We start from the raw sequence: 27,991 nt of genomic DNA, 5'->3' as shown, positions 1-27,991 counted from the left end.
GGATTAGGTGCCAGGGGGGTTGAGGACAGTGGCCATCAGTCTCCCACGACATTCCCTTGTCCTGCCCTCTCTCCACAGGTTATGCCACTCTCCAGGTTTGCTGGGTGCCTGCCGGTGAAAGAGAAGGGTTGATATTTTGCCCAGGCCCTTAGGTCCTGAAACAAAATGGCAGCTGGAGAGTCCCCTCCCGTAGGAGGTGTCTTCATCGACCTGCAGCAGGTGAGGTGGGAATCCAGCAGCAGTGGGGCCATCTCTTCCCTGGGGACCACGCCAGGCTGAATGCAGGACTTGAGTCCTGGCAGCCCACTGCAGTAGAGGACATGGCCTCCGTTTGCCAGGGACAGGTCTGCACAAACGGTGCCCCAAGGCTGCCCAGGAGTTCACGTCCACTCTCCGTGCAGATAGCAAACTGTGGTCCAGAAAAACCCAGAGGCTGCTCTGTGGGGTCTCTATGTTTTCATGTGCTGGTGGTGGGGTAGGCAAGTGGCAGGAGGACACCCAGGCTGAAGTGAGAGGAGAAGTATTCTCACCCACAGATACAGAGCCACTCCTGGGGCTCAGCTGGGAACAGCTGGGGGATGTGGGGAGGGGCTAAAGCCTCCTTGCTCCCTCTTTCTGCCCAGCACAGACAGATTTGTCACAGTTGGGTCTCCTCCTGTTTCTATGGAAACACGAGAGTCCACAACAGTTCCGCGCTGGCATTTTGGTTATATTGACAGAAAATTTTACTGGCTGGAACTGCTCTGGAGGCAGAAAGGACAGGAGTCACCTGGCAATGCTCTTCTCCACCAGCAAAGGGCAGAGAAACACCCACAGCCTGAAACAGAAGGAAAACGGGCAGAAAAGCCTGCAGACAGCGTGCCGAGGGGAACGGGGTCCCCTAGGAGTGCGGAGGGAAGGTGGGAAAGCACAGGGTGGTCACTGACCCAAGGGCAACTCACTAGAGCAGGGATGCTGTTTCCCAGAGGGAAATAGGGGAGGTCTAAGAAAGACAAGGAGGGCAGAGTGGGCAAAGGGAAGGCTAGAGGACAGCAGGTACATGTGAGAGAAATTCCAGCGAAACAAAAGATTATGCATCTTCGCTGGTAGGAAAGAGAGACACTGATACAGCCCTGTGATAACTGCTGCTGAGGTGAGGTGTGGAGGACCACTAAGGTATCTTTGCAGAGTGCGGTGTGGGGGCTTGTTGATCTGTGCTGGCTCTTGGTTTTGGACAGAGCTGTGCCTCTAAGTGAGAAACTATATCCCAGCCTTGTGTGGAGCCTGCTGCTCCTCAACAAGCCCAGCACCGTTCGCAGGGCAGGAGGATCCAGAGGGCTATAGGGATCTGCAGTGTTTGATTCTTGTCTGGCGATTTCTGTGCAGGGCAGAGATCGCGCAGAGAAAGCCTCTCCTGGTGCCGAGGACGATGAGGACTTGGATAAGACTTTGTCAATCGAGAGATTTGGGGACCTGATAAGCAAATCAGCATCAAGCAATCTGGAGAAGCAAAGACGCAGCTACAGTGAGAAAGATTTTGAATGTATGTAGGTCTGAACTGTTGTACTTACTTCCACCCTCACCTCCAACCCTTGCTCAGCCCCGTGTGCTCTGCAGTCTTGTGCCAGAACCCTGCAGATGGTGTTAGCCTGCTATTCACTTCCTCCCTTCAGATTGTTCCCAAAGTGCTATGTATACCCAGTTGAGCACGAGTGCCCACGGCCTCTTCCCAGTCTGTTCCCTGTGTTCCCCATTCCCCCAGGTGTAGCTGCTGCCCAGCCCATGCAGCAGCACAGCTCAGCCCAGGGTGTTTGCTTACCTCCTCACCCAGCATCAGGGACCTCTGCAGCCACCTCCCCCATGTTGAAATTTCCAGTTTGAAAGTGATTTTTCTTCCATATGGCTGCAAAGAAACATCCAAATATGGCCAGAAGCCAGGCTGTCCTCCCCAGTCTGAAAGCAGATGGCTCTAGTCAGACATGCCTGTGTATTTCTAAATAGCAACCACGAAACCATCAGGCTTATCAGCTCAAAGAAAGGTCTGCAAAATAAAAATGGGGTGTGAATTTAAAATGCTATAGCTATCTTACCTGAACTCCTCTCATCAGCACATTTATTTCTCTAACTGCCCTTCCATGATGAAGGCAACCAGTCTTCTCAAACTCACTTTAGCTGTAAAATGTGAATGTGCCCACAAGAGTGGCTCTAAGCTATTGCCTGGTGTAGTTGGGTTGTGTTACCTTGTAGTAACAGCAGTGAAAGGCAGGAAGAAGAGCCCTCCGGCCAGCAGCCCGCTTGTGTGGCAGGCAGGAAACAACAGTTGGAAGAGTTTCTCCACTGTCAGCTACTGCTTATTTTCCAGCTTAACTTTGGTGGGATACAGCCTTGGGAATATTGTGTTCCACGTACCTCACTGGGCTGTTTTCTGCTTGGACACTCATTTCCAATGGCTGTTGTAAAAATTTGCTGGTAGAAGTCTATTACTGTAGCACACCCTAGCTGCTCCTTTCTGCTTGTGTCATTTCCGTACAGAGGCTCCATTCAAATACTACTTTCCACCTGAGCACACACTCACTCGTGCACATGGCTGCAAGGTGCTTCTAGCTTTGCTATGGGTTGAATACCTGTCATGTGCTGGTAGGACGTACCTGCTCAGAAGCTCTGCCTCTGTACACAGGTGTTTGGGTTGGCTTGGAGGACATAGACAGTCTGCTTGAGCATGCATGGCGGAAGCTTCTTTGAAAATTTGACTAGAGATTTGTACTGTTTTGGTTTTTTGTTCTTTTTAATAGGAATGTCCTTCTTTCTTTGTCAGAATCAAGTCTGTTTTCCTCTGAGCTTCTGATGTATCCCCATTATCTAGGACTATACCAACCCTGGTTATCAGAAGTTTCATGCAGTTTATATTCACAAAAGCTGGAAGATCTGCTTAGGTCATTAGACTTTGAAAGATAGCATACCAGCCCACAGAGGTGAATGCTCTCTGGGTTCAGAAATGTTTCCTGCCCCATTCAAAGCCAGGAATTCCTAATATGTAGGCTCTTCCTCCTGGGCTCCCTATCCAAATTACTTTTTCATATCTCTTGTATCAAGTTCACTGAGAAGTGTAATCAAACATCTAGGACACTGATTTGGAACTTCCCATACAGGCAGGCAGTGCAAGGAAGAGAGCGGGGAAGGAGGGCAGGAGCTGGTCACACAGGAGTTGCAGGAAGACAGGGAAGACGAAGAGGGAGGCAAACACATTCCTTGTGTGTTTGGGAGAGGTATGCTTTTCCCACCCCCAGGCCACCTCTGTGGAGATATGATTGGTTGACATGAGAGGTGCTGTGTGCAGGGGTAAGGAGTGGTGCTCCCCTCTTCTGTGCCAGATCAGCCACTTACCATCATTGCCCTTCCCTGCAGCCCAAGCCTTGGCTTTCCTTCTGATCTAAAATGTAAACATTTCTGTCTTGGGCTGATGTGAACAAGCCAGAAGAGAAAGATGGGCTGTGTTGTCACCAGCAGCTCTGTGCTGTAGAAGGAGCAATGAGTGTGCAGTTGGAGCCTTCCTTGCTTCTTCTTATGTGAGAAATTCACACGTGACCCATCCATGGCGTGCAGAGCAGTGCCATGGGTGTGCAGCAGCAGGGCGAGAGGGCCTCTCTGCCAAAGCCTGCCAGTGAAATAGGATAAGGTAAGTCACAGAATTAGAGAACGCTTTGGGAGGAAAAAGTGTTTATAAAGAGCCCAAACTGTTTCCAATTTGCAGATGTCTGACCATTCCCAGTCTCCTCTAATCTTGCCACAAGCCTCTCCTGCTGAACCATGGGGCTGTGTGAAATATCCCTGCTGTTCCCAAGGGGGGAAACAAGGGAGAAAAGACTTGAGAAACCAAAGGAAAGGAAACATGACAGCAGAACAATGAACCTGCCCAGCTCTCCCAGGGAGAAGGTTACAGCTTCCATTGAAAATGTCCTTTGAAGGTAGTTTTCACTATAAACAGATTTTGCTGCCATGTCACAGGAAAGCTGGGAAGGAACCGAATCAAAACAGGCTGGAAACAATTCCTCAGGAAGAGCTGCTGAGCAAAGCCCCCTCGCAAAGTGGCTGGTGCCCCCGTTATTTCAGCTGCTCCACGTGCAGCCCCAGGATCTGTGCATTTTGCAGACTGTCTATGGGAGGCTTTGTGCCTGCAGATAGACCTGGCAGAAATGGCTTTCCCTTCTCTCACGGGGAGATGCTGAGCTTACCTTATTCCCTGCATGGTGCATTATCATTGTTTTTGAGTGAAGGCTCAGAAATGCCATTAATTTCTTCTCACTCTATAATTCCCACGACACCCAGGTCAAGCTTGTATGAATTTCTCTTTGTAGATTAGTTTAAAGAAAAGTCCTTCTGCCCTGTTTTTTACCCTGGTTTTTAAAAGACAGCCTCCTAATAGAACCTGCATGTCAGAGGCTGGTAGGCACAAGCCCTTGCAGTACCTGGGATGCATCTGCACTAAAAGGCTTGGTCTGTGGTCCCTGTGGGTATAAAGGAGGGACTTTCTTTCAAAGCCTGTATGATAAGTAAGGTGCATCTATTTAACTCAAAGAACGCTATGCAGGCAAGAAATGTTTGTAAAGGGCCCAAATCATGCTTGTTTGAGAACGTGAGAAATGTTTCCCTGTGTTTAGGAAGGTGATAGTGCCTCTGGCAGTCCACCACAGCTCTGCGTAGCCATGCAAATGGCTTTTGGTATCATTGGGAGAGGAGTCCTGCCATCCCCAGGGCAGTGGAGCTGCATTAGGGTGCTTTGGCACTGCATGGGGGCTGCCTCCCCAGACACCCCAGGCTGGACATAGCCTGCGCATCACTGGAAGAGTTTTGCTGTGTCCCTGTGGGCTGGTGGCTCTCCTTGCCCTTCCTGGCCCTTGATCTCCAGACCATGCTGTTTCCTGGAGGGGCGCCTGGCAGGTTCCTCCCAGCCTCTTCCTGCCCCTGACTCTCTTTTTCTCTCTCAGTCCACCGCCAAGCCTCGCACCACATCCATCATCCCCTTTCCACTCACCTCCCTTCTGCCCTCAAGTTCCAAAAGAGGCCCCCCCGTGCCAGCAGGAGGAAAAAAAGAAGGAGGAAGAAGAAGAAAACCTCAGTACCACCCTCAGAGGTGACCCCCACCATCCAGGAAGAAGACGAGGAGGGGGAAGAAGAGGAAGAAGAGGAGGAAGAAGAAGAGGAAGAAGGAGAGTCTGAGGCAGAAGAGACCCAGGAGAAAGAGATCTCTGCAGACTCTGAGGGTGAAGCTTGTGGGAAGGACACGTCCCCTAAGCTGGAGCCCCCAAGCAAACCAAAGGCAAGGCTAGGACATCCCTATCTGGACAGGGCTCAGAGGCTGGGGAGGAGGTGGAGGGAAGGTTGGTGCTGGAAGGGTGCCAGGCTGTGTGGTCATGGCAGTGTGCTGTTCAGGGGGAAGACGTAGTAGCTGTACAATATTGTGGGAAGGGTGATTTTGTTTGTGCCTAGCAGAGATGGACACTGGAGGACAGTGACAGGTAAGCCATTGCTTGGGGTGGATGCTAGGAAGGGTGTGCATGACTGTTTTGGTGTTGTAAGGCCCATGGGGCTGTTCTTAGGGTATATAGGATATGGGGGAGCTCAATATGGCCAGTCCCAGGGTATGGGGCCTGTTGGCAAAGTCGATGTGGGGGGGTGAGGACATGGGAAGGATCTGCACATCAGGGACTGGGGTGAAGGCTGCCTGTCCCGGCTCTTGCTGTCAGGACTGTCATCTCTGCAGTTCACCATCGGCAGCGATGAGGAGGAGTCTGGCAGCACTCTGGCCCCTGCGCAGTTCCACGTGGAGGAGGAGTGTGGCATCCTGTCCCCTGTGCCACGCTTCGCTGACCTGCTGCAGGACAAGGGCCCTGCCTCTCTCCGCAGGTAGGCAAATGTCTGCTGAGCTACCTCCTGCTGTCCCTGGCTCAGGATCGCTGCACAGACTGTCCCTGGGGACAGCAGTTGTGAACAGCCAGGACTTGCCTGCTGAGCCAGAAGGGACATGGGGCCCAGCGTGAGAGTGGCTGTGAGTCACACGACTGCTCCTTGGTGGGACAGTCACTCCCTGGGACTCCTGTGACCTCCTTGGATCCCCAGTTGCAGGTTTGGGGGCACTGGGCTGCACATGTGGAGCACCCTACCTCCCAGCTAACTTGCCCCACCATGCTGACCTGCAGGCTGGGAGCCCCAGGGGGCTCAACCAAGTCAAGGAGCCATGAGGCCATTGACTCAGTGGGTCCCCAGCACAGAGCACGGGATGATCTCTGCAGTGGGGGAGAGCAGGAGCAGAGGGGGCAACTTTTAGATGTTGGGACAGGTGAGTCCTGGCTCTCCTCCTTCTCAGAGACTTGTTCGTCAGGGCTGGGCTGAGTGACAGAGCACTGGAACAGGCTGCCCAGGGAGGCTGTGGAGTCTCCTCTGGAGACATTCAAAACCTGCCTGGAGGCCTTCCTGTGTAACCTTATCTAGGTGTCCCTGCTCCAGTGGGGGGATTGGACTAGGTGATCTTTCAAGGTCCCTTCCAATCCCTTACATTCTGTGATTCTGTGACCTCAGCCACTGTGAGGGGCTAGTGCCCATCCTTACTCATTGGTCTTTTTGGTTCTTATAGCCCCCCTGGGCCTCGAGAGTGTTTGTCTCGCGGGTGGGAGAAACGCAAGCCCTGGGGCCAGGTGACAAGTGGACAGCGAGTTACCTATGACTTGAAGGAGAGGATGTGCATTGGCAGCATGACCACGCTGGAGAGTGCGGCGTACCAGCGCGTCCCCACGGATGAGGCCGAGGCCCAGATGCTGGCGTCTGCTGACTTGGATGGCATGAAAAGTGAGGTTTTGTGATACTACCTACACTACCGGTGCATGTGTCCCTTGCTTCTCCCTGCTTTGTCCTCTTCCCTAGCAGCTCCAGGCATGGTCTTCAGGCTGCCCAGAGGACCTGATCCTCACCTCCCTGTCCCCCAGCCCCTGCTTCTGCAGCCCTGGCTCCTCTCGGTCAGCTTTGCAGTGTCCACAGTGCTAGTCCCCATGTTTCCAGCACTTCTACTCACACCCACCTCATGAATGCCAGCTCATCCACCCACCCCACTGCCCTCTTCAGTTCAGGGTCCCCTGCATTTCCCTGAGACCCAGCTCTCTCCTCTCCTGACACACTTTCCCAGCAATCAGCCCTCTGTGTGACACGCCAGCTCTGGCATCACAGAAAACCTGAGGTGAGGAGCCTCCCTTCCCCTCCCCTCCGCTCCTCTGGCGGATCGGCTGCTGCCCCTCTGGAGTGCCTCGGAGGGGACTGCCCCTGCGCGCTGCGCGAGGACAGACAGAAGAGACGTCATGGAAATGCACGCTCCGGGCCCGAGGACATGGAGAATTCAATAGGTTGCTCTGCAGGCTGGAGAGGGAGGGAGACACCAGAGGGGAGCGAGGGAGAGGAGCGGTGCTGCACGCACAGCCTGGCTGTCCCTGGGCCACAGCCGCTGCGTCCCTGGGCAGCCAGCACGAGACCCCGCGGCAGAGCAAGGACCCTGCCCTCGAGGAGCTGGTGGGGCAGCCCCCCACGGAAGCATCCCCAGGTGGAGCTGAACTTCCTGGGACCTTGTCAGTACCCAGGGGCTGCTGCAGCAGCACCTTCATGCCCCGTGAGGAGGGGAGCAAGGCAGCAAGGCTGGGTGCAGGGCTGCATTGAAGTTCCCCCAGGGGCAGCTTGCTTTCTTTTGACACATCAGTCTGGCTACCAGGACCCCTCCTCTGAAGGTGAGTGACTTATGGCACCTGAACCTTGACCTTCGCAAGGACAAAATGACAACCCTTGGAGAGAGAGAGGAGGCAGCGAAGGAATCAGAAGGGGGCAGCAGCCCAGAGGTAGCGGTAAGCGCCCGCATTCGCAACTCACTCGGCTATGAAGACTTTGATGAATTTGCCTTCAATTTTGAAGACTATGATTTATGGGAGGCCATCAGAAACCATCTGGGCTACCCAGACGGGGAGCCCACTTGTAAGTACCAGAGCAGTGACCCTACGGTTGCAGCTGTAGATCAGATCCCCCAGCTAAAGTGCGTATCCCTGCCCTGTGTTTGCTGTCTGCACCCTCTCCGTGTCAGCTTGATCTCCTGGGTTAGAGGGGGTACTGTCTGCCTCACCATATGCCTGGGGACACCAGAGGAGCTAACTGGTGTCTGTGTGTCTGTCCAAGGTCCTTGTACAGATCCGTGTCGTGGTGCTGAGATGCTTCCCTGTCTGTGTCTCGCTCAAACAGCTCTGGAGGCAGCTGCATCTTGCTGTTTGTGCTTATCAGGATGTGGCCCGTGCTGTGGCCAGAGAAAAAGTGACTGCTCTGAGGTGTTTATAAGGATAGAGACATTTCCCCTTCCATCTGTGCCACAAGGTGACAATGTGCTGCTGCTCTCTGTTTGCTGGAATTTGATCTGAGCTGTGGGTCCAACAGCAACAATGGTATCAGATTCTGGGCTCTGCACTGTAGAGGCAGAGGAATGCCCAATGCCCAGAGGAAAAAATAACCTTGTCCCTATGTCTGCAGGTGTGAGCATGGCTGCGAAATGGGCTAATGGCAGGCCGGCCGGGGTGCTGGAGGGCAGAAAAGAGGAAGGAAGCAAGAGTGGCAAAAGCAGGGAAGGAGCGAATAGGAATCCCAAGAGCAAAGAGTATCTTTCTGTTCTCTGCATCCCTTTCTGTACCCACATATCCCATGTGGAGAGCTGGATCTCTGAGCCATCCTGGGAACTGTGTAGAAACGGGAGCCTTGCTCCCACCTTGCACAGGTGGTCCTTCCTCGGCAGGTGTGGTAACCTGCAGTTAAAAGGTAGCTTTGTATATCACTGTTCACATTCATAGCTCTGTGGTGGCTGCCCGAATGTCCTCATGCAGATCATGTGTTAATTTTTCAGGGGATTTTAGAAGCACCCATGGGAGGGCGGCCAGGCTCCAGAACTCACCCACTTGGCAGCTTCACCTGCAGGAGTGGGGAGGCAGAGTGCTCACAACAGGGACATGGGACACCTTGGTTCAGTTTCTAGTCCTGCCACAGCCTCTTTGTGTGATCTCAGACAAAACACTTAACGTCCCTGCCTCTCAGTCCCAGCATCATGTTCTCTTTCTCAGCCGGCTCATCTTTACAAGCCATCAGGGAAGAAAATTCTACCTTTGTGCTTCCGCGGGGACCAGCAGTGCTTCTGCCTGGGTCTGCTACTTGTTACTGTAAATTGATAAACAGTATAATAGCAGCTAAGTTCAAAATAGAAACCTGGAGCAAATTGGCTCCATCAGCTGTCCCAAGGTGAGCAAATACATTGTGAGAAATAGCCCCAAGCTCACCTGGGAAAGGATGGCTGTTCTTGGGAAGGTAGAAGTGGCAGATCGCTTCTGCAAGGTGTGATATGCATCGCTTATAAAGTGGGGAAATTTGGCTCGCTAGCAGTTACCACCTTCATTGGTTGCTACAGCTAATACTGCAGGTGCTTGAAATAAGATGTGCTATACAGTCAACTCTTAATTCTTTCTGCACAATGAATCCACACTGTGGATTAATCCTGCAGAGAGATATGGCAGAGGGAGAGAAGGCAGAGACACCAGAGTCAGTTCTGTGCAGAGCCAGCTCATGTCCAGCCAGTGCCACTTGCCCAGCTATTTACTCTTTTGTGGTTCCTCTTCCAGGACCAACTCAGATCCAGGAGGAATTTAATAGCTTTTGAGCAGGGTCGAGTCTTTGCTGGACCTGAGCTAGTCTCCTTGCATTTCTTTTAGTGTTGGGAGCATGGGGAGTGCTATGCAGGGTCACCTGGACAGCAGCAGGGATGAGCTGGGGTCCAGTTGTCCCTGTCACATTGAACTCGGCATCAGCCAGGAGAGACGTGGGCTCTGCGCAGGACAGGGCAGTAACTTTTCCAGAAGCCAGCATAAGGTTGTGACTTAGTGTATGTTGATTAGTATTTTGTTTAGTCTATTTTTAAATATTCCAGGAGATGGGGTTTCAGTCTCTTTTTTCTTGCTATTACCTAATTATTCACGTACATGAGAAGTGTGCTCCATCCCTGTGATGCCAGGCTAGCAAGTTGCTCTCTAGTACAGATACAGATATTCTGATGCCTCTTTCTGAGCTTCCTGCTTGGGGACAGAGGGTAGTGAAAGGAGGAGGGCAGGACCTAACACACAAATTGAATGCAATCGTCTGCTGAGTTGGACTGACTAGGACAGGCACTCTGGGGGAAGACTTCAGCCAGTGCAAAGTTGAATTTGTCATCTTCAGATTTAAGCTGGTGGAAAAGGAGCTTGATCATCCCAAGAAATCTGACTGGTGGAAGCCAATGTGGCAAGAAGATCTTTTGGAGGAGACTGTAGGAGATACAGTGTGGGAGGATGACGTACCAGTTTGCCATAGTGAAGCCACTGTAGAAATCACACTCTGTCCTCAGACATTGTCACTGTCTCGTGCTCTGCTCCTGGGGAGTGCTGGAGAGGAGGGACAGAACGAGCTGTCATTGGCTGCTTCATCTCACCCTGAGGAGTTTGGCTTCACCCCAGGAGGGCAGAACTGTGGCCTGGGCACATCACCCTTTGGTGTTAGTCCAATATGCTGTCTTGAGTAAGAACCTTGGACTTCAGGTGGTTGCTTGAGCCGGGCTTTCATTTGGGGAAAGCATCAATCTGATGGAACGCAGGAGAGCAGTCTGGAGCACCTCAGCTGGACTCTGCATGGGTCTCTCAAAGCCACTGACTGACCTCTTCCAAAATTAAGCTTATGTGTCCACCCTGCTCCTATGAGTTGCCTCCCCCAGCTGGCATCAGTGGCCACAAGTACTGCCAAGGAAGAACAGCAAGTGGATCACTCCTTTCCTCTGTAGGACTGGAGGTGTGTGTGCCTTCACCAGCTTGCTCTGAGCCTGCAGCACTCCAGCTCTTGTCCCTGTCAGCCTGTGTGGGAGTCACTGGAAATGCTGGCAGGAAACTTGGCTCCTTTTGTTTTATCTGTCCACCAGGCATATGGTGGCTGAGGCTGAACGCCTGTGTGTACTTTCTAGGGCTGTTGCTGAAGAACACTGTGTGACAAGTTGGCATCACCATGGGGGAGGCTTACCCTGCTCTGGGTGAGCGCTTTCTCTTGCTGGGCAGAGCATCCTCTGGCCCTGTTCTTCTAGAAATGTGGTAAGAATGAGTCCCAGGGTACATGGGTGATTCAGAAGCTGCAGGGTTTGGAGCAAAGGTGCCAGATACCAAGATTATACACGAATCTGCACCAAGTGCGATGAAGTGGCTGTTGTGCATGCAGGAATGGAGAAATCCATGCAAAAGTCCAAGGGAGCCCCTCACGTGCCTGGCTCCCAGAAACGTTGGTAGTGTTGGGAAGTTATTGGCTCCGATCGACATTGCAGAGCAGTAAGTGGAGCAGGGAGGAGTCCGGCCACCCGCGGGCCGTGCATCAGCAGGGCAGCCAATGGAGGGAAACAACCTGAGGCTCAGTATTGATTCATTTTATATTTAATTTAGCGACCCAGATTTCCAAGGAGCAAGGCCATGGCATGCCCAGCCTGATGCTGGGTGTGTCTTTCCATGCCAAAGATGCACAGATATTTTTCTACAACATCAAACAGACCACTTGGCCTTCAAGCCCAATGCTTTTCGCTACCTCTCGTGCCCTGAGAGCTGCAGGTGCAGAAAGTGCAGAAAGGTATATAGAACCTGAACATTCATCCCAGCCGACAGAGAGCTGCCCTTCTTGCCCCAGGGAGAAGACCTTGGCTTTGCTTTACAAGCAGGGCCAGCAAGCTGTGCAAAATGCTTGGCTCCGTGATCTACCTGGGGAAGCCTGGCCTTCCTGGAGCGGTGCTCTGGGGCTTTACCCATCTCCATGGTTGTCTGCGCTAAAGAAGATACACTTGTCTCTGGGTAGTGTCCAGGGAAACTACTCTCCATGGCAGGCTGTTGCCCACATGCTGTTCCTCTGGCATTGCAAAAGGGGCTGGCGTGGTTATGGCCCAGGTTTAGGTGGCGCTGGCTAGACAACAGCACTGGTAGCTTGGTGGTGGGTTTGTAATGCAGCCTCAACAGCCTCTCTGGAGGCTTCAGGAGGCTTTGGTTTGGCCAGCTGAGCTCTATCACAGAGACGTTTCAGAAGGCATTGCAGCAGCACTGCAGATCATCTAGAAACTGCAACAGCTGGAGGTACCTGACCAACCTCCATGCCAACCCAGCTCTGCACTGTTATGCTACAGTCTCATTGCACAATTAAATATAACAGCCATTGATATTTCTATGTGTCTCCCAGACCAGCAGCTAAATATCCTTCTCCTTCACTGCCCTTTATGCTTGCTGAGCATCAGGCCTTCCTCCAGTGGGAGAAATGAGCCCCAGCCAGTTGCCTGCCTGTGCTTCCTGGGAACAGAGCTGTGCAGACAGGGCTTCAGCTTGCCCTTTGTTGAGAGGGTATGGGAGGGTCCATGCACCACTTTTTTGGGTACCATGAATAAAAGCTTTTGCAATGATGCTCCAGTGTATGCACAGCCTGGGAGGAAATGTTCTTCTTGAAGGAATCAGCTTGCAGACATCTGGAAGAGCTGGAAGTAGGCAGATGAGGGAGAAAGGATCTTCAGAAGTCTGGAGGATGCTGGTGAGTGCTCCAGCTGCCAGGGCTCTGCTAGTATAAGCTAATGGGAGAAGGGTGGACTTGGATGTGTTTCCCTGCCAGACGGTGTGCTTCCACTAGACAAACTGGTGGTCTTTTTTCCTTTCCTATGTCTTCAGGCCACCGTTTTGAAGATAACCCTGGTGTGAGGAGGCATCTGATGAAAAAACCATCTCGTAGTCAGATCACCAGGACAAGCAAAAAATTAGCATCAACTCCATCTGTCAAGAAAAAGAAGAAGAAGAAGAAGCTGGATAGAAAGCCCCATGAGGTATCCATGTGCTATCCTCCCACACTTCCTTGAGAAGCCATAAATCAGGACTAGAAACAGGCACATTATAAAGTGGTAAATGTGCCTTCAATATAATTAATTCTTTACATGACCTTGGGGGTGACATTTCAAGCTGTATCTATTATCATGCAGGCTGAAAATGCACTTCAGTAAAAGCAGAGATTTCTCTGAAATCACAAAGCTTTGACCTTAAGAAAGATGTTAAAAAGTCACAGAAATGGTAGTGCTGTTGTGGAAGTTGGCAGCACAGTAATGTGACAATCTCTGGTAAGTGTGGAAAGTTTTGGGGGAAACCAAGAAGCAGACAGAGGACGAAATTGTCACAATTTGGTAGAGGGGTGCAGCACTGCATCATTCTCTCTCCTCTGTCCACACCATCTGACTTGGAGCTTTCTAGTGCTCCATGTGCTGAGGGAAGCTCCTGCCATGCTGCCAGTGATATTTGTACTGGCCCTTTCAGTTCACCAGACTTCTGGTTGACTAAGGCAGGTTTGCTCTGGCAGTGTCTTAGACCAAGTGGCACCTTGAGAACAAACCAGAGGCTTGCCATGTATTGTTGATAGAGCTGTGTGCATCAGGAGAAGTCTCATGTCCTTGACGTAATTTGCACTAGGTGTTTGTGGAGCTGAACGAGCTGGTGGTGGATAAGAACCAGGAGATGCACTGGAGGGAGACAGCTCGCTGGATCAAATTTGAGGAGGATGTGGAGGAGGACACAGCAAGATGGGGGAAACCCCATGTGGCTTCACTGTCCTTCCGCAGCCTTTTGGAGCTCAGGAAGACGATTGCCCATGGTGAGTCAGGAACTATGGGCCAGGGTTTGTGTCTTGCTCTGGGACAGGTTTAGCTGGACAGCTTCTCTCACTGTTTTGCCCCTCACTGGAGACATTCCAACAGTGTTTGTGTCCAGGCTCCACACAGGGTCTGCAGGTAGAGACTGTCCTGCATGCCACTTGTCAGGGTTTGCATTAGCCCAAGGATGCCTGTGTTTGTTCCTTACTCTGCTTTGCTACTCTCAGGCACATGGCAGCTGCAACACCCAGCTGTGCCTGGGCCAGCGGGTCTTTGACCCATCTTTGGTGTGAATGGGCAAGTTCAGTCAGGATGGGAAACCAAAATGAGAGGGAGGTACCAGGGCTACTAGTGCATCTTGGAGCTTTTGCATTCTCTTGGGAAAAGGGTTTACACAGAGGACATGGGACACCTGGACTCGGGGCATTTTTCAACTGAGAGAACCTGTACCCCGACCAAAGCCTTGCTCCTGGCTCCTGGTGGGATGGCTGTGTCCCCAGAGGGGGCGTGCGGTGGGGAGCGCTGCACACTAGGAACAGGGCTCTTACCTTCCTGCTGGCAGGTGCTGTCCTCCTTGACCTGGAGCAGACCACGCTGCCTGGCATCGCTCACCTCATGGTGGAGACCATGATCATCTCTGACCAGATCAGGGCAGAAGACCGAGCCAATGTGCTGCGTGCCCTGCTGTTGAAGCACAGGTGGGTGGCACATGGCTGAGGGCTGCCAGGGCTTGGGGATTGTCTGCAAGCCCCAGGCAGCAAGGGAAGTGGCTCCCCTCATCGCCGCCATTCTCCCCCTCAGCCACCCCAATGATGAGAAAGAGGGCTTCTTCCCAAGGAACCACTCCAGCTCCAGCATGAACTCCATTGTGGGGAACCACCACCACAACCACACCACCGACACCTGTGTGCCCCTCATGGGGGAAGAGCGCATTGAGATGGCTGACCCCAAGGTCAATGAGACCGAGTGCAAGGAGGTGAGGGTGACATGAGGGGTTACTGCTTATTTTTCCACATCCTGGGGACAACTGTTGGCCAGCAGCAGCACTTGGCACCCATCTCTGGGCCCCTTCATGGGGGGCCTTGTACTTGCAAGGGTTGAGCTCCCCTGGATCACCTGGATTGCTTGAAATCAGGTCACTGCATTATGATTCCAGGACCTAATTTCAGGCTCACACAGTATGTGTCTGCCTGAGCATGCCCTGGCAGGAGCAGCCCCGGTGCTTGCAGGGTGGCCCTTTGCTATGCGGGTGCCTTGTGTGTGACACAGGGTGTCGGGCATGCAGCCGAGGCAAGCCTGGCTGCAGATATGCTGGTGGGGTGCGAGGCTGTGTGGGGAGTCCAAGGCATGGGGACTCTGTCCTTACTTGTTTGTACTCTTCCCCAGCAGAAAAACCTCCATCTCCATAACTCTGAGGGCCACCGTAAATACCTGAAGCTGATGGAGAAGATCCCTGAAGATGCAGAGGCCACAGTCGTCCTCGTGGGTAAGAGGTGACATGTGGAGACTCCCAGGGCCAGAAGAGACCAGTTCAGATGCTGGTCTGACCCAGCCATCTGTTCCCTCCCTGCTGAGGGGTATTTGGACATCTTATACACGTTCCCAGAGTTCAGACGGGTAGAGAGCCTGGTGCTCTCTCTCCTTTGGTGACGGCACACATTTTGTCTGTCTGTAGTAAACATAAGGGGTGCTTGGGTAGTTACGTTCTTAAGTTAAGAAGTACTGAAAGTGAAGAGGTTGATAGACACTGCTGCTGGGAGCTGGGGCCCAGCTTAGAGAAGAAAGTCCCACCAGGCTCACTGTAACGTCCCATTTTGCAGCTCAGAGGTGGGTAGTTGGTGCTGGAGGGACTGATGGCCAGGTACTGACTGCTGTCAGGCCTTGTGCTGTTCTCTGACCATAGCTGTCCTGTGTCTGGCCTTTTCACACCTCGCCAGCAGCTGGGCCCTGCCCTGGCTGTGTGTGCCAGCGAGCTCTGAGTTTATGGAAGCAGAGCTTGGCTGGCGGCAAGGTCTTGGGTATCAGCTGTAGCACTGCCAGAAGATATTTGTCTGTACGAGAGGTCTACGGGCAGGCAGGCTCAAGCATCAGTGGGCTTAGTGCCTTCTGACCACAAGACTTGTCCTTAGCACTTTGCTGGCATTAACATGTCAGCAAATGTAGCTACAGCACATGCAAAGTAAATGTCGTTGCCTATCCAGTAGATGAAAAGCTCAGGCAAAGAGGCCTGACAGCTCAACTAAGCTGATGCTTAACCATGAGGAGGCCAAATCAGCTTCACAAACACACTTTGAATACTCAGATAACTAAAAGCTGCCATTTCTGAGGTAACACTGTGTCTTGTGATACACTTGGCCACTCAGATAGCCCTGATTTGCTGGTCTAACACAGAACACAGCTCTTTGCTGGATGCAGATGACAGAAAGATCAGTAATAATGCTAGAGAAATACAAGTATTCAATAACCATTTGTGTTTGGTTATGGGAAGGAAGCGTCTGGTGTGCTGGAGGATCCGGGAGTACTTCCTGATCTGTTAGGAATCGAGGATCCTGCCAAGCGTTGATGAGATGCGGACATTGCAAAACAAACTGTGCAGTTTGCACCTATGAGTCTTTAAAGAACTGGCTCATTTTAATCAGAAAAAAAAAAAAAAAGAAGTCTAGGAATACAGGGAACATACAAGAAAAGCAGAAGAAAGCTCATGGCATCAGTGCTCATGAAGGAAAGGACAGTGATCCAGTATCTATGGGCTTTTAACCTGACATCCTTCCCAGCCGAAATAATGGCAGAGCTAATATGGGGATTCAATTAATAAAGAGCTAAAGGATAAGAATGTAATTATTGCCAAGCAGTGAGGTTTATGGGAAATAGGTCATGTCAAGGAAACCTGATTTCATTATTTGATGAGATTAGAAGTTTTTTTGATAAAAGTAACATGTATGAGACTGCCTTCCATAAGGCAGTGGCTTAGTAGAAAAACAACCTCCTGATTTAAAATTAGCCCTTTATATTGTAAGTAGAGGCCGTCGTAAGAGATGAAGAATGACCTAACTGGGAGAGCTAAAGAAAGTAGCACTGCTTGGGAGTGATCAGTAAGCAGAGGACTTGGAGCAGTGCTCAGCACAGTGCTCAATGCTGTGTCAGGGGTCTGGAGGCAAGTACAGGACAGAAGGGCTCGTGGGAACCCCCAAAATCTGTTTCCACTGTTAAAGGCAGCCCAGTACAGCTCACCTCAATGATTAACTCTTCTCCAAATATTGCCTCCTGGTAGGTTGCGTGCAGTTCCTGGAGCAGCCAACTATGGCCTTTGTCCGACTAAATGAGGCTGTCTTCCTGGAATCTGTCCTGGAGGTCCCAATTCCTGTCAGATTCATCTTTGTGCTGCTCGGACCAAGCCAGGCCAACATGGACTACCATGAAATTGGCCGCTCAATCTCCACCCTCATGTCTGACAAGGTGAGGAACTGATGAGCGGTGATGCTAGCACAGGTGAGGGAGCTTCAGTAGCTCCTCAGAAGTCAGTCCTGGGACGAGAGGGCTGAGATATGCTGTGCTAAGGCCTAGGTGGGGCAGGCAGGTGTGAGCACCCGGGATTTTTAGGAGCAGCCTAGCTCAACCAAGGTTGGGTGCTCCAGTACAGAGGGAAGAGTGGGACAGACACTTGGCTGGGACAGAGAGTGCTGGGTTGGGTGAAGGGCTGTACTTAAAAGCAGGAGCAAAAGACTGCCCAAGGTTAGAGGAGTTGTGTTCAGTTCATGCTTCACAAACAGAGAGGAGGGCAGGCTGAGTGATGCCTGTGACTGTGACGTCTGGCCCAGGCCACACTGATGAGAAGACCCAGAAATGCCTGGGGACCATTCCTCAGGAGTTTGGATGAAGCTTTCTAGCTGAGTCACGTGACTGGGGCATCCATGCAGAGAGGCACATCCATGCAGGATGAGACATGAGGAGGCAGAAAGGTTTTACTGCCAAGCTTGTGCACTGCTAGAAGTCCCCATCTGTCTAGGTGGCAGAAGAGTGAAATTCATTATCCTGGTAAGGAATGAAAGGCAAAGAAAAACCAGTCTGAGCATCTACTGCATACATCCAGGACAGGAGAATCAGAGGTTCACAGGGTCCTCCTGGCTGGTGCCATGTAATTATAATGGAGTAACAAACCTACCTGTCCTGCCACCAGTGCACAACTCTCCCTCAGCTGGGGGCTGAAAGGTCCACGCAGAGCAGGTGGGTTGTGCACAGCAAGGGTTCCCAGCTGAAAGATCCCTCCCCTGGAGTTGCATGGGGCTCAGCTGACACTGTGTCTTGAGCCACCAGAAGTGAAGTGCCATATTCCAGCTTCAGTGCTGCCTTTGTGGGCTGATCTCACTTATCGGAGCCTCTACTTCTCTGTTGCTGGAAGAAGAGACGCAGCTGCCGCAGCGGGGCTGGCCACAGCAAGGTTACATGGTGGCTGGCGCCATGGAGAGAGTATGATATCCTTTACAGTTTGAAGCTGTGGCGCCAGGGAGTCTGTGTGCTGCAGGAGCCTTAGCTCTCTCCTACCTGCTTTACAAGCTCTTCACTTGTTCATCTTCCCCAGCCCTCACTCTGCGGGGGTATTTCAGAAGCAATGCAGCACTTCTGCCCGTTTGCTAGCACCTTCCCTCCTGTCTGCAGTAGTACTGTCCCCTCATGGTCTCCTTGGAGTTCTTCCTTGTCATCTTCACCTTTTGTCAGACATATCTCCCCTTTTCTGCCTGATTTACCTTGCTTGACTTCCCTTATGCTGTAGATTCTTATTTTCCTGCCCTCTCCCATGTTTTACATTTTTATGTTCAAGTCTCTCAAGAGTCTTATGCTCCCTGCTCATGTCTCACACCCTGGTTATTGTGCTTTATCTGTGGTGCTTTAGGGCTCCATCAGCTTCTCTATAAAACCCAACCTAAGATCAGACCAGGAGTATATCAGTCTGTTGAGGAGTCCTAATTTTGAGCTGCAGGGACAGGGAAAGTCTTTCATCTCTGTGGTGCCTGGCTTCTGGTACATCTCTTGAGCTGAGCTCCAAACAAGAGTGCCGCAGGACCAAGAGATGGCATGCAGAGCTTGTAAGGACAAGTACGCAGCCACAGTGATCTGGTGTAAACAGTGGCACAGGCTGGCCAAGTGTAGCAACTCGCATGGGCAAGAGGCAGTAGGCTAGTTGGGAATCACAGATCTGATATAGTTTGGTGGAGATGTCCCACAAGGGGCACCTTGTGGTCTGGTGGAGTGTGCAGCTGGCAGAGATGCTGCAGGAGCATGGTCTTGGCCAAGAGCAGTGTGGTCTGGGGGAGAAAAACAGGAGCAAGGAGGTCACTGGAAGAGATGGAAAGAGTAGGGAGGACAGACATGGGATTAGGTGGAATGTTGGACAGGAGGGATTCAGAAGTGTGGGTCACAGAGTGGCAGTAGTGAGTCAAGCAGTGGGTTGAGAGAGCAGGCTGTTACTGTATGGTCACAGCAAGCATTGTGTTTCTGGGCTGTAGATACCTGGGTGCAGTCTGGGTCTGAGCTGGCTTCTGTTTTTCCCGTTCCCTCTTAGCACTTCCATGAGGCTGCGTACATGGCAGATGACCGTCAAGACCTCCTCAACGCAATCAATGAGTTCTTGGACTGCAGCATTGTCATCCCCCCATCAGAGGTGGAGGGGAAAGACTTGCTCAAATCCATTGCCACCTTCCAGAAGTTGCTGCTGAGGAAGAGGAAGGAGAGGGAGCAGAAGTCCATGAAGGAGGGGGCTGTCCAGGAAGCCAAAGGTCTCTCCACTCACATTTGGGCAAAAGAGTTTGTGCCTAACACCCTGTGTGCCCTAGTGGGCTCTTCCCTCGCAGAGCCTGGCAGAGGGGTGAGCAGGGCCTGGCTCCTGCAGCGAGAGGGGGGCAAGGGGAAGCAGGACGGGGCTGTGGGCAGCTCGGGCAGCTGCAGGCAGGGGGATGTGCACAGGTGCACATGTGCAAGGGGCCCTCCAGGTTAGCGCTGCTGGAGGAAGGTCTCTACAGTGTATAGGGGAGAGGGACAGCCCAAGGGTGGACTTGCATTCCCCTGCTCAAGCCCTGCCCTCCATGCACCTCCAGAGCTGTGTGAAGTGAAAGCTGAGGAAGAAGAAGAGGAAGCTGAGGACGATCCTTTGAAGAGGACCGGGATATTTTTTGGAGGTCTGGTTCGGGACATAAAGCGCAGGTACCCCAAATACCTCAGTGACATCAGAGACGCCTTGCACAGCCAGTGTCTCGCGGCCGTTCTCTTCATCTACTTTGCTGCTCTTTCTCCTGCCATCACCTTCGGGGGACTCCTAGGTAATGGGCCTGCTTTCTGGTCTGCTCTTTGCACGCTGGGACACTGGCTGTGTCTGTGGTGCTGTGCTGGGGTGGGCTCTGGTGCTGCTCGCTCAGGGACAGTGGCAGCACTGTGGCTGTTGCCTTGTCCCCTCCCTGCCGCTTGGCCTCTCCAGCCTCGGCTCCCCGGGCTCCCTCTGTGCTCCCTGCCCAATGCAGGAGACCTCTGGTGGGATAGGCACCTGCCTCCTCCGTCCAGAGCTGTGTCTGCAGCCTGCCTGCCTGTGGTGATGGTGCCTGTGTCTGGGCTATAACTCACACGTTGTTCTCTTTCCCAGGAGAGAAAACTGAGGGTCTCATGGGAGTCTCCGAGCTGATAATCTCCACCTCAGTTTTAGGGATCCTCTTCTCCCTGCTTGGAGCCCAGCCGCTCCTGGTCATTGGCTTCTCAGGGCCTCTGCTGGTGTTTGAAGAAGCTTTCTACAAGGTACATGTGAGGCAGTGTCCATGCTTGGCACTTGGTTGCTCTGCCCTTGTGCTGGAGAAGGCAGCCAGCATTTCTCAGCTCTCCAAAGAGTCTTTGGTTGTGTGGAGTCCTTGGGTCCTGCCTGTCTGCCCTCAGCTTGGCCAGGGCTGGCCCTTGCTCTGCTGATCCTTTGGAGGTCTCACCACGGGGACTTCTGCCTCCTTTAGCTGTATCCCCTTGAGGTGTGGCAGTGGTAACGGCACTGCTCTACCTGCTGACTGTGAGGGAGCATCGTCCCCCAGCCCTGTGCTGCAGCCCATCCAGGCACAATGAATACTTGTGGCTGCATCCTATTAATAAAATACTGGTCCATAATACTTTCTTGTTCTTGACATTTCCTTTGAAGACCATTTCACAATTTTATTCGTGTCCAGGTTTCCTCAAATGGAAACCCAACAACATGCAGTGTTCCACCCATTTGAGATGTCCCATCTATGTTACTCTCAGGATGAACCCAGGAGTGTGTGCAGAAATAACCTGGCCAGCCAGGATGGACATGTTTCTTTCTCATGGAGCATGATGTCTTCACTGTTAAGAGCATCCCTGTGTCACCATACCGTCAAGAAGTGGTTCCAATCCTTCTTCTTTTTTTCTGACTCTTAGTGTGTCTGGGCTTTTAAAGCATCTAAGGTGTCTGGACTTTTAGAGCATGGTTTTTCCTACAGCTAGATTTTCACCTTGATGTGTCAAGAGTTTGGAGCTGGTGATGCCATTGCACAGTGGAGGTTTCTCTGCTCTCCTGTGAGTGCACTTCTCACTGACTGCTTTGGCTTTGCCCAGGCGTGGTGCACAAAGCTGTACCTCTGCTGTACTATCTGAGCTGGTACAGCTAGGGAGGCTGCAAAAGGAGGGATCTGTGGGAGTGACGTACATCCAGGATTTGTGGCTGGAAGTAGTTGGTGTTGCTGTGATGGGTCAGGCTTGGGATGTGTGTGTGGATGAGCAGAAGCAGTGGAGATGGTCTGTTGGTCTGTTCTGTTCTGGTGCTGCTCGCTCAGGGACAGTGGCAGCACTGTGGCTGCTGCCTTGTCCCCTCCCTGCCGCTTGGCCTCTCCAGCCTCTGCTCCCCGGGCTCCCTCTGTGCTCCCTCAGGGCTTTTCTGCACACACATACAACTGTGTGTGTATTTGTCTGAGATTGTGCCCCGGTTAATGTAGCCTTTGTGTGGTGGGACACAGGAGGCTGCTCCAGCTCTCCTTTGAGGGGAACAGACTTGTGCTCCATGAAGGAGTGGAGATCTGTATTTGAGTCACGGCAACTCCATATGGGTGAGATGGGGAACGTCATGCATGGGGTGGCTTCAGCAGAGAGCGGAGGAGGTAACAGGAGCAGTAAAGACCTGCTTGGCATGACCTGGCTGGTGTTAGTTCAAAGTCTGCAGCTTTACCTGTGACTCCAACCTTGAATTTGCTGTCCCTGTGCTGGACGCTCGAGCAGATGTGGATGCTTTTTTTTTCCAGGACAGTCTGTGATCTTAATGGGGAGGAGATGCAGGAGGCAGCCTGAGGAGCCATGATTAATGTCTTCTGCTTTCCATTTCAGTTTTGCCAGACACAAGGCATTGAGTATCTGACAGGCAGAGTGTGGATTGGTTTGTGGCTCATCGTCTTCATCTTCATTATCGTGGCAGCCGAGGGAAGCTTCTTGGTGCGCTACATCTCGCCCTTCACCCAGGAGATCTTTGCTTTCCTCATCTCCCTCATCTTTATCTACGAGACCTTCTACAAACTGTACAAGGTGAACCTCCCCGAGGGAAATGGACTGCCACACCTCTTGGTCCTCCAGGAACCTGCAGCTTTAGTGTAGAGGTGGCAGGGGAACAGGGCCAGCACAGCCACAGCTTTCCTAGGCATTCTGCAGAGAAGTTCTTTGCTGGCCACTCATGCCCCAGCCCAGCTGGCCCCTGTGCCACCTCAGAGGCTGGCAGGATGAGCCCTAATGTCTGTCTCCCCTTCTCTTCCTGCAGGAGGCATTAAAGAGAGGCCACTTTTCTCCCCCCAGCCCTCTCCAGCTGGGTAGGTTATGAGGCGAGGTGATGGATGCTGGGATTGTCCGTGCCCACCATCTACTGCCCTCACCTCTCCACAGAGCAGGACACCTCCGCACCCCCTGCCCCCAGTAGTGACAGTTCCCCCTGGCCCTCCTTGCAGTGACAATACCCACTGTTTCTCTCATCTGCCCAGGTGTTTGCAGAACATCCTCTGCTGAAGTTCTACCCACCGAACGTGCAGAGCAGCCTGAATACCAGCATGCTCTCTGCAGATGCGATGTCACTGGGGATCAGGATGCAGCCCAACACTGCTCTCCTTTCCCTCATCCTCATGCTGGGCACCTTCTTCATTGCCTTCTTTATGCGCAAATTCAAGAACAGCCGTTTCTTAGGAGGAAAGGTGAGTAGTTTGTGGCACCCAAATGTTAAAGACAAGGGACATGCCCAGCTTCTTGCTACAGCCTTTTGTTCTTCAGAGCATTTGGACCATCCCCCAAATACCATTCCCTTAAATACCATGCAGAAGGGACGGTAGCCTGACCTAGGCTGCAGACCACAGCTGGCTGTTCATGATATCTCCACTGTCCTGCTCTAGGGAGCTTTGCCATAAGGGCCCCTGGGCCTTGGGAAATGTCCTTTGGCTGGATACAAATCTGTTATACTAGAATATAGGAGGAAGAGCCTACAACTTGTTCCCTTTGGACATCTCTGTACCTGCAGGGCATATGTGTAATACCTGAAGCACCATCCAAATAGGCCAGTTGGAGCAATTAGCCAGTCACTTAGGAGTGGCTGGAGGACCGTGTGTTATGTGGGCAGTGCAGCCCCATGGGCCAAGGCTGGGTTCTCTTGTCCTGCTCCTCCGCAGTGCTCGGGTTTGCAGCGGGGCCTGGCCCCATCTGGGGCTTCACTTTGCCACAGGGTGGGTACAGGGAGCCACCCTGTTCCCTCTGCCAGCAAAGGTGTCTGTTCTGCAGGCTCGGCGGATCATCGGAGACTTCGGGATCCCCATCTCCATCCTGGTCATGGTGCTGGTGGATTACACCATCACTGACACGTACACGCAGGTATGTGCCAGCCCTGCCCTCAGAGCCCCTCCTGCAGCCCAGCAGCGAACCCTGCAGCACTGTGGCTCTTGTGCAATGGGGCATTTGCCTTTCCTGCCTCTTTAGCCATAACAGCACAAAGCAAATGGAGGTGTTCCCCTCGTCCTCACTCCCACACTGAAGGGAAGCACCAAGTGTCTTGCTGAGACTGAGACCAGAGCTACAGGGACTGGTATGTCCCTGGTATCCCCTGATACTCCAGCTGTTAGCAAAGGAGGCTTTAGGGGACCAGAGGGATTCAGTGCAGTTAATTCCTTGTTTGTAACTCTAAAAACTTGCAGTCAATCAGTAGGATGTAAATTGGTTATGCACACAGAAGAGCGTGGCATATGGAGTGGTTTCAGTGGGATACTTGTCATGGGTTTAGTACTTAACATATTTATACTCTCCTTGACTATAGGCTACTAAATATTTTCATCACTTCATCTCAAACACAATGATCTCTTTCCTAGTTTATGCACAAACTTAAATATTATGAAACAAACCCATCTCGCGTGTTTCCTTTCCCCCCCTTTTTAGTAGATGTGTAGTTATATCTTTTGTTTTGGTATTTATTTCAACTAATAACAGGGAGAGGGTGAGAGGTATTTCCTGCTCAGCATGCAAGCTTTTATCAACACAGCCCGAGGCTTAATGGAATCCAAATGCATTTTTATTCATTTAAATTTCAATGCTGAATCTGGTTCTATCACACATTAGTAAAATCATGCACTTTGTTACATCTTTTTCATACCCTTCTACACTTCCACAATTAATATCAAAAGCATTATCATTTCACTGTTAACTCAGCATATGTGCAAAGTCTTCTGAGAAAATCGTGCTTAGTTACACAACTTCGCTCAAGTACAAGCATTCCAGGAATATTATTCATACTTATGCTGATTAACATAAATGCAAATCATAAACTCTCCCTGCAGTGCTCACGCAGGCAGATAACACGAACTGCCAGAGCACAGAGCAGAGCCGAGAGTTCAAAGGTGGGTGAATGCAGGGTCAGGTCAATGTACAGCGAGGAGTCTGTGTGGTCTCTGACTGTAGCACAAACATGATATTCCCTCTGAAGATGGTCAGAGTGAGGTCATTTCCAGAGAATGTGGCCAGTTCTGGGGTCCACACTGCAAAAACAGTATTGGAAAATTGTCTCAGAAAAGGCTTGGCAAGTCTGGAAAGCCAACTAGAGAATGGTAGACAGTTCAGGATGCTTTGTTTGTCCAGGCAGAGGTCAAGGTGCATTTTAACCATGTTTTGTAAGCACTGTTGTGGGGGTGAAGTTCCTGAGAGAAGATCTTTCCTTAGTCTCCTGGACAAAAACCAAGGGAATTCCAGTGACTGAAAGGAAATCGGGCAGGCCCATGCTAGGGGGCATGGGATTTTTTGCACTGAAGGGGATTATCCTTGAGAAAGTCCCACATGGGTCAGGGTGGCTGTCCCATCATCTGAGGCATTCATACCAGGGAGACCACGAGGATCAAGTCTGGTCCTGTGTGAGGCCGTGGGCATGTGTGCATTGATAAGTAACTGCTGGGTTTTGTGGCTACACCACCAGAAGCTGAATGTCCCCTCTGGCCTGTCGGTCACATCTCCTCACAAGCGTGGCTGGTTCATTCACCCCATGGGCAGCAGTGGGACCTTTCCAATGTGGATGATGTTTGCTTCTGCCATCCCTGCCCTCCTGGTCTTCATTCTTATCTTCATGGAGACACAGATCACTACGTGAGTACCTCTCCCACCAATGCTAACCATCACTAACCCTGGGCAGGCAAGGCTGGGATGGGTGCTGGTGCCATCAGCGTGGAGATGCGCTTGGCCCAGTGGACAGCAAGGGCAGGATCCTGGCCATTTAGGACTGTACCCTGGGTTCTCCCATCCTCTCTTGGCTTCCCTCCTAGCATGCAATGTGGCAGAGACCTGCCCCAGCCAAGCCCAGGAGGAAACCTCTAACCTGAGGTTGACAGCTGCCATCCCTCTCCCTGGCCATCTCCTCCTTGTCCCCATGTGTGCCCCCTCCAGGGAGTGAACATTGTCCCTAGCTACAGTGCTGTCCCTGGGCACTGGAGTGGGCCTGGCACTGATCTGGGGTCTTTTTCCTCCCAGGCTGATTGTGAGCAAGAAGGAGAGGAAGCTGCTGAAAGGCTCTGGCTTCCACCTGGACCTGCTGCTCATTGGCACCATGGGGGGGCTTTGCGCACTCTTTGGGCTGCCCTGGCTGACTGCAGCGACAGTGCGTTCTGTCACCCACGTCAATGCCCTGACGGTCATGAGCAAGGCCATTGCACCAGGAGAGAAGCCCAAGATCGAGGAGGTGAAGGAGCAGCGTGTGACTGGAGTGCTAATCGCTGCCCTCGTCGGTGAGCCTCTGCTTGGGTGAAGGAGTCAGGGGGAATGTCAGGACTGACCATGTGAATCTCCTTCCCAGTGGCATCCCTGCCCCATGGACCAGCCTGCATTCTGCCAGCTTGCTGCACGGCTGCCCCCACCTCTACTCACATCAGCTCTCCTCTGGCAGCTTTTGGTAGCCCATCCTGGTCAATTTTCCACTGCAACCCCTCCAGCTTCTTAGACCCCTCTTGAGCTTCCCTCCCCTTGCACCCTGAGACAGACAGAGAAGAGGCAGGAGAGGGACAGAGGCCAGAGTGCCTTGTGGAGGGGCTGGCATGGGACACTCCATGCCATGAGCTCTGTCTGTGCAGGTCTGTCCATTGTGATGGGGAACATGCTGCGGCAGATCCCGCTGGCTGTGCTCTTCGGCATCTTCCTCTACATGGGGGTTACGTCACTCACTGGCATCCAGCTCTACGAGCGGCTGCTCCTGATCTTCATGCCATCCAAGCACCACCCCGACCACATCTATGTTGTTAAGGTGAGTGAGGCAGGTTGCAGGGAACCAGGTAATGAGGAGCAGAGGAAGAAGAGGCAGGCGAGGGGAGGATAGTGACGGCCTTGCTAGAGTGATGCTTGGCTTGGTGACCCCCCCTTGTCTGCAAGTCTGTGCCCAGAAGTCAGTGCAGGCCATGCACAGAGATGATACAACACCAGGATAGCATGTTGACAGGCTGCACAGAGAAGTGTCTTGCCAAGATATTGCATGGATGGACTGTTTATAGGGTGATGCATTGCTTGAATGTGTGTAGGGACACTGCATTGCCAGGTAGCTAAGCTGCTAGGTGGTAACAAACCTAGTGTGGTATAGAGTTCTGCCTTGCTGGAGAGTACAGGCAGGTAGAGCAGGCAGCAGTGTTGTATTACTGTACCAGGCTATGCAGAAGGGTTGTGTTTTGCCAGTTGAGTCTTCATTAACCTGTGTGGAAGGATAATGTGTTCTTAGACTGGATTTACCTGTCTAGGTGAAGACCTGGAGAATGAATCTCTTCACCTGTATTCAACTGGCCTGCATTGTGCTGCTCTGGGTGGTGAAATCTACAGTGGCATCCCTGGCCTTCCCCTTTGTCCTGATCATGACAGTGCCATTGCGACGCTTTGTGCTGCCCCACTTCTTCCATGATAGGGAGCTTAAAGCGGTAAGCAGATACCTGTCTTCACAGTCTGGCTTGCAACACTGGAGTGAGGTTGAGGAGGTGGGAGACCCTCCCCTGGCAAAGCCTTGGCTTTCCCTGCTGTTGTCTGGGGCTCTTTGTCTGACAGCAGTAGGTGAATGGTTAGCTTCCCCAGAGCTTGTAGCCCTGGGAGTGCAGTGTGGGAAGGTTGGGTAGCCTAGGGCAAGGTGGCAGAGGATCCTGCTATGCAGAGACCTGGAATAAGGGTTTCCTCTTTCATCTTCCTCCCTGTTTGTGACTAATTCATCAAAAGACATGCCATTGCCCCATTGAGAGAGCAGCAAGGGCAGCCCAGCATCACACCAGGACCTGTGGCTGCTTGGCACAGGAGCATGTAACTGCAGTGCCGGGGTGCTGGCAGTTCCTTGGGTGCTGGCAGCTCCTCTGCTGCTACCAACATCCTGAGCTGCTGTTGGAGAGCAGCCTGGAGCAGCACCCAGAAGTGGGTGCTGCCAGCAGGGGAGCAGGGAGGATGTGCTATGCTGGACCCAAGCCCCAGCAATGGGGCACTCTCAAGCAAAGACACTTACTGGAAAGGGCATCGGGCTGGGGAAGCATGGACGGGCATGAGAGGCAAAAAAGGGACCTGTTGGGAAGGGAATGAGCAAGAGCTTTGCTCTTCCTGGTGCAGCCCAGCTGCCTGGCTTGCTGTGTGCTGATTTCCCAGAGCAAGGCTCTGCCTGGCTCTGGGGGTGGCTGTCACCTTCAGACCCTGTTCTCTGCCTCTCCCCAGTTGGACTCAGAAGATGCGGAGCCCAACTTCGACGAGGATGGCCGGGACGAGTACAACGAGCTGCACATGCCTGTGTGA

The 27,991-nt window shown here is 52.3% G+C and overlaps 1 protein-coding gene across 1 annotated transcript; it reads left to right on the top strand.

Annotated features, from left to right (window-relative positions):
• Positions 1-165: 165 nt before the first annotated feature.
• Positions 166-27,991, top strand: SLC4A3 (solute carrier family 4 member 3; the record flags this gene model as incomplete). The annotated part of the gene is made up of 22 exons (XM_080346719.1): positions 166-219; positions 1,366-1,522; positions 4,965-5,296; positions 5,741-5,883; positions 6,611-6,822; positions 12,747-12,898; positions 13,533-13,713; positions 14,274-14,409; positions 14,513-14,687; positions 15,098-15,197; positions 16,983-17,167; positions 19,272-19,485; positions 19,804-20,025; positions 20,343-20,491; positions 22,073-22,267; positions 22,714-22,920; positions 23,498-23,587; positions 25,173-25,339; positions 25,721-25,974; positions 26,317-26,486; positions 26,971-27,144; positions 27,914-27,991. The coding sequence occupies 22 exons, from the start codon at positions 166-168 to the stop codon at positions 27,989-27,991; spliced, it is 3,747 nt and encodes a 1,248-aa protein (XP_080202845.1).

The sequence above is a fragment of the Nesoenas mayeri genome, assembly GCF_963082525.1.
Source record: "Nesoenas mayeri genome assembly, chromosome: 6".
NCBI classification, from domain to species: Eukaryota; Metazoa; Chordata; class Aves; order Columbiformes; family Columbidae; genus Nesoenas; species Nesoenas mayeri.
This window is presented reverse-complemented; position numbering and strand designations above follow the sequence as displayed.